Below are 5,283 nucleotides of genomic sequence, written 5' to 3' on the forward strand. Positions count from 1 at the left end.
GAAAATTTTTTTAAGGGCGGATGAAATTTTAATTTTTTATAGTTTATATCTTTATAATTTGTAAAAGATTAGCCCCCTGGCTTCGCCCCTGACTACAACCATGGTCAAAGGCGAAGCTAGAACAATTTTTTAAGGGTTGAATGAAATTTTAATTTTTTATAGTCTATATCTTTATAATTTTTAAATGATTAAATTGAATTTTATAATTTTAGGGGGACTAAAGTAAAATTTTACCTTTACTAATTTAAATTTTTTTTTAAAAAAATTAAAGGGCCTAAATGACAAATTTTCATTTTGGGGCCCTGCTAGCCCCTTAAATTCGCCCCTGCCCATAATCACTCTAAAATATGGTTTATTCTATTTTAGTTACTTTAATTTTTTTCTCAATTTAATCACTATAAATAAAATAATTGTGTGAACTAATCACTATCATAAAAATTTTAGTTTTCTTTTAAGGGATTGCTGATTGAGAATATTTTTTCCTTTTACCATTTTAGAATAATCATGAATATAATTGACTATATCTTAGAGTGACCATAAATGTAGTTTACCCTAAATTAGATTAAATTAATTACATTGCAAAAATAAAAAAATTAAATGTAAATATCAAATATAATATTTCGAAAATTTTGTTGACCTAACTATTTTAATAAATAATAAAAGTATTTATAATTAAAGATACATGTGCTAGCTATGTAACCTATCATTGAAACTGAATTTTCCTATATGTATGATTTGGTGAGAAGCCCTGTTCTGAAAAATTATAAAATTGAATAGGAGTGTTGTTAGATTTACAATTAAAGTGATTAGTCAATATATTGAGATTGAGTGAATAGATTTATTGCTCTTTAATCCCTAACACTTAAGTAAGCTTTGGTTTCGTTTATGTAATTTTGAGTTGTAATTAAAAAAAATCAGTAAAAATAAAATAATGAACACATAAAGTAATTACTCCAAATGGTAAAAAATTATGACTCATCACAATTTGGAAGGTAGTGCGTTTATCTAAGCAACCAATATCCCTTGAAAACATAAAAAATTGCAGACAAAAAAAGTATTATTTAAACTGAAAATGACCTTTACAGCATTGGTTCTCAGGTAATATGTACCATCTGGAGCAAAGTCATTAAACTGTAGGAAAAAATTGCTATTGCAAAACTTTCTCAGGAATAACAAGGGAACAGTACCTCTACTTGTTCAAATTACAGTTCCACTGGGAATCAAGGCATCCTTCACTATCGTCACAATCCCACTCTTAATGAAATATCCATCCGTTTCCTTTGCAGCTTCTTGCACATTGTCGTTGTTAATGATCTGAAATTACCACATTCATTTAAATAAACATGGATTTGATATTAGATGGGATAAGAAGTTAAATAGTTCCAAATTTGTGAGACAGTGATTAATGCACTAAAACTTTTTCTTTTTTAAATCTTATACTGTCAGCACTTTCATGTACCACTGCCTTCAGATTCAACCATCCACAAAGGTAACAAGCAATAATAAACTTGATAAAAGAATATTTCTTATTCCTCAAGCTACATGCAGAGGAGGCAGCACCAATGTGATATTTTACCAAATGATACACTGAAACTCTTCTCTTTTTCCAAGGAAAAGCGTTTAGTTACCAGTTCAGAGTCAGATCATTCAAAATAAAAAGCAATTTAATAGATAAAATAAAGACTTAACCTTCACATCATCGCCTATCCGAGCATTCTTGTCAATGATGGCTCTCTTGATGTGCGAATTCTTTCCGATACCAATTGGAACACTGCCCTTTGCAGCCAGAAACTTTCTGTCAGCCTCTGTCTGGAGGATGGTAATGAGGAAATAGAGATTATTATGGATACAAAATGATATATGTCGGTAAAACAATAGAAAAGAAAGCTAAGAACTTTCAGGTTGAGCTACCTCATAATAATCTGCTCCCATTAGTAAGGTATCTTCTATGATTGCACCCTCAGAAATGCAAGATCGGAGACCAACAACAGAATGGTGAATTCTACAGTTCTGCAATCAGCAAAAAGCCCCGAGGATAAACTCCTAAGTAATCTAATTTCCAAGTAGCCAGTAAACATTTCAAAGCAATACCCCAAGGAACTAACCTTAATAACACAACCCTCACCAACAACACTATCTGTAACATTAGCATTAAGCATTTTGGATGGAGGCAAATAGCGAGGCTGGGTGTAGATTGGAGATGAACGGTCATAGAAGCTGGGGAGAAAGTCCAAAACAATAAAAGTAATTAATTAAGTTGATCCATCATGATTGTAAAATGATAATCCAGTGAGGAATCAGAACTACCTAAAATCCGGCACTGGCTTTTTGGTAATTCCCAGATTTGCATTGTAAAATGCCTCTATTGTACCAATGTCTTCCCAATAGCCATCATACAAGTAAGCTTGCACCTACGCATAACAGGCAATTAGACTTCCAGAATTAGTATTTCTCAGTTATGTGAAGCAAAAATTTCAACATGGGAACATAAACAAACTCCATCATGAATCAAATTCTATTACTGGAGCTTCATTCTAGCATACATGACAAAATTATTCTAAGGTATGCCCTCGACATGAATGTATATCCTGGACATAACCTTGTTTGAAACTGTTTGTTACTAGACAAAGACAGGGCAGGATCCAATCTCCACATTGTTCAACTTCTTGTTGCAAATGCTAGTGCTGAGAACTAACTTGACGAATAAATGAAGTCCAAAATATCATGTTTAAACAAGAACATAGCTTTCCATGAAAAAAGAAACAGAACTGGGTGCCTCAGATATTGAAAAGGAAATAAATAAGCTACTAGGATCTATGTTTTGATATCATCTCCATTACTAATTCAGTTTGGTAATGGTGAAGTCCATTCAGATGGAGGAATGCAGAAAAGAGTACTTACCCTCATCCCAATGGAAGTAGCACCTGGAATGACTTCACTTCCAAAATCATTGGCACCAGGAAACTTCTTCGAAAGAAGGTCCAACATCGCCTTTTTACTGACAACATATATGCCCATACTAGCAATGTAAGGCATTTCTTTTGCTCTCTCGTCATCAAGACCTAAAATTGTGGTGTCAACCTAAAACAACACCATCAAAACTAGAACCAGAAACAATGACGTTCATGTAAGAAAATCTCATGGTCGGGAGGATCCTACCTGCAAAGCTTTGAGTTGGTCCCCTTTGGGTTTCTCAGCAAATTCAATTATACGGCCTTCGTCATCAATCTTCATCAGACCAAAGGAAGCAGCCCGTTTTTCATCCATAGGCAATGCAGCCACCGTAATGTCAGCAGCAGTCTCCCTATGGGCCTGAATAAAACTTTCATAATTCATTCTATATAAATGGTCCCCAGCAAGAACCAAGAACTCCAGAACATTATGTTCCTCAAACAACCACAAGTACTGCCTCACAGCATCTGCAGTCCCCTGTCCATAATCAAAGTCAAAACACAATCTTTTTAAAAGAAAAATCATAATCATAATCCGTAAACAATTTAATCCAGTTTAGTAGCATCGCAAACCTGGAACCAATTTGGGTTCTCGGGACTTTGCTGAGCAGCAAGAACTTCAACGAACCCTTCGTTCTTGTAACCACCCATGTTACTAGCATATGCGCGGGAAATATGGCGATTGAGAGAAGCGGAATTGAATTGAGTCAGAACGTAGATTTTGGACACATTACTGTTCAAGCAATTGCTAACGGGAATATCAATTAGCCTATAATTTCCTCCTAATGGAACAGCCGGCTTTGCTCTCTTCTTTGTTAGCGGGTAAAGCCTTGTCCCTGCTCCACCTCCTAATATAATCCCCAAAACACTCTGCCAAAACCAATCAAAGTGTCATCAGCAAATGCTTTGGCATTAGAACAATATTTCATCAGAATCACACAAAGATAAATGGAAACTTACTCGACTAACGTCGGGTTCAAGACATGTCTGCGAGTTCTTGGAATCCGAAACGGCCTTCGGCGAAACGATCAATGTAGTACGTTCCTTTTGGCGGGAACCGGTAATGGTTCTAGAAACAACATGGTCGCCGGAGAAAGAAGAAGCCGAAAAGGACAAGGTCCGAGGAGCAGTGGATAGACGGCTCCGAGAAACGAAAGAAGCATTGGACGACGACGTAGCAGGCGACCTGAAAGCACCCAATGCGGTCATGCTCGCCATTTGTGGTTTCGCGGTTTAAATCTAAAATGAGTGCAAGTATGTGGGAGTGGCAGCTTTGTGGATCTGATGTTTGACGGGATTTGTGTGAGAAAATTAATTAGTAAAAAGTATCTGGTGTTTGTTATTTCACAACGTCACTGCTTATAATTCGTTGCTATAAAAACTAAGCTTTTCTATTTATCATTTAATAAAAAAACTTATATGTAAAAAAATTAATTAATCTCTTATATTAAATTTACATCCAGTTAAGTCCTTTTAGTTAATTAAAATAATTAATTATTAATAGTTGTTTTCATTAACTACATTGACAGTTAAAATAAATTGGCGAGTCAATCAAATAGTGACAAGTGATCATTTCTGATTTAATTTAATATTTTTTTCATAAAAATCATTAAAAAATTTTAAAAATAAAAATAGAAAATTTTAAAAAATAACAAAATATTTAAATATTTAAAAAAATATGAAAATCCATATGAACTTTTAAAAAATTATAAATATTATAAAAATAAAAAATTCTAGTAAATTATTAAAATTTTGAAATATGAAAATTGGCTCTGGTACCAGATTGTCCCGAGAATTTGAGGATGAAATTTGTAAAGTGATAGTCAGAATCGTATTTTGTAATTTGAAATTAAAATTTGAAAGATTGTTTGATTAAATTTTTGAAAAGAAAATAATTAAAAACATAGATTTTTGAAAACTTAAAATAAAATTTGGAGAAACGAGTTTTGATCTCTAAAATGGGTATTTCCAATCGTGCCTTTCATTCTAAATCTGATAACCTTTTATAGAGGGCTATTGTCTATTTACATCATTTGAAACAGGAAATTCAATTCCTTACATCATTACATAATTGAAACTTCTCAGAGAATATATTCTCTGGTTACAAAAATACAAACTACAGAGAATATTTACTATTCATGCTAAAGAATCTTACTTTTTTTTCCAGAGATTTCTACTGTTCATGCCAGAGAATATTTCCTGTTCACTCGCCTTTTCTTGCAGGGAATATTTACTGTTCACGCCAGAGAATATTTCCTGTTCATCTTCTTTCTTTTACATCATTTTTTCTTGGTTCTGGTAATGGTTACTGAGGTGGTATCATCTGCAAGAT

General features: G+C 33.4%; 1 protein-coding gene across 1 annotated transcript; it reads right to left on the reverse strand.

The window, feature by feature from the left end:
- Positions 1 to 1,039: 1,039 nt before the first annotated feature.
- Positions 1,040 to 4,285, reverse strand: LOC107898321 (glucose-1-phosphate adenylyltransferase small subunit, chloroplastic/amyloplastic). The gene is made up of 9 exons (XM_016823839.2): positions 3,912 to 4,285; positions 3,525 to 3,821; positions 3,160 to 3,429; positions 2,902 to 3,081; positions 2,308 to 2,411; positions 2,106 to 2,217; positions 1,912 to 2,010; positions 1,690 to 1,809; positions 1,040 to 1,314 (listed from the first exon to the last, which is right to left on the reverse strand). The coding sequence occupies exons 1-9, from the start codon at positions 4,167 to 4,169 to the stop codon at positions 1,198 to 1,200; spliced, it is 1,557 nt and encodes a 518-aa protein (XP_016679328.1). The 5' UTR covers positions 4,170 to 4,285; the 3' UTR covers positions 1,040 to 1,197.
- Between the last annotated feature and the right edge of the window lie 998 nt (positions 4,286 to 5,283).

Source organism: Gossypium hirsutum, chromosome A07 (genome assembly GCF_007990345.1).
Source record: "Gossypium hirsutum isolate 1008001.06 chromosome A07, Gossypium_hirsutum_v2.1, whole genome shotgun sequence".
NCBI classification, from domain to species: Eukaryota; Viridiplantae; Streptophyta; class Magnoliopsida; order Malvales; family Malvaceae; genus Gossypium; species Gossypium hirsutum.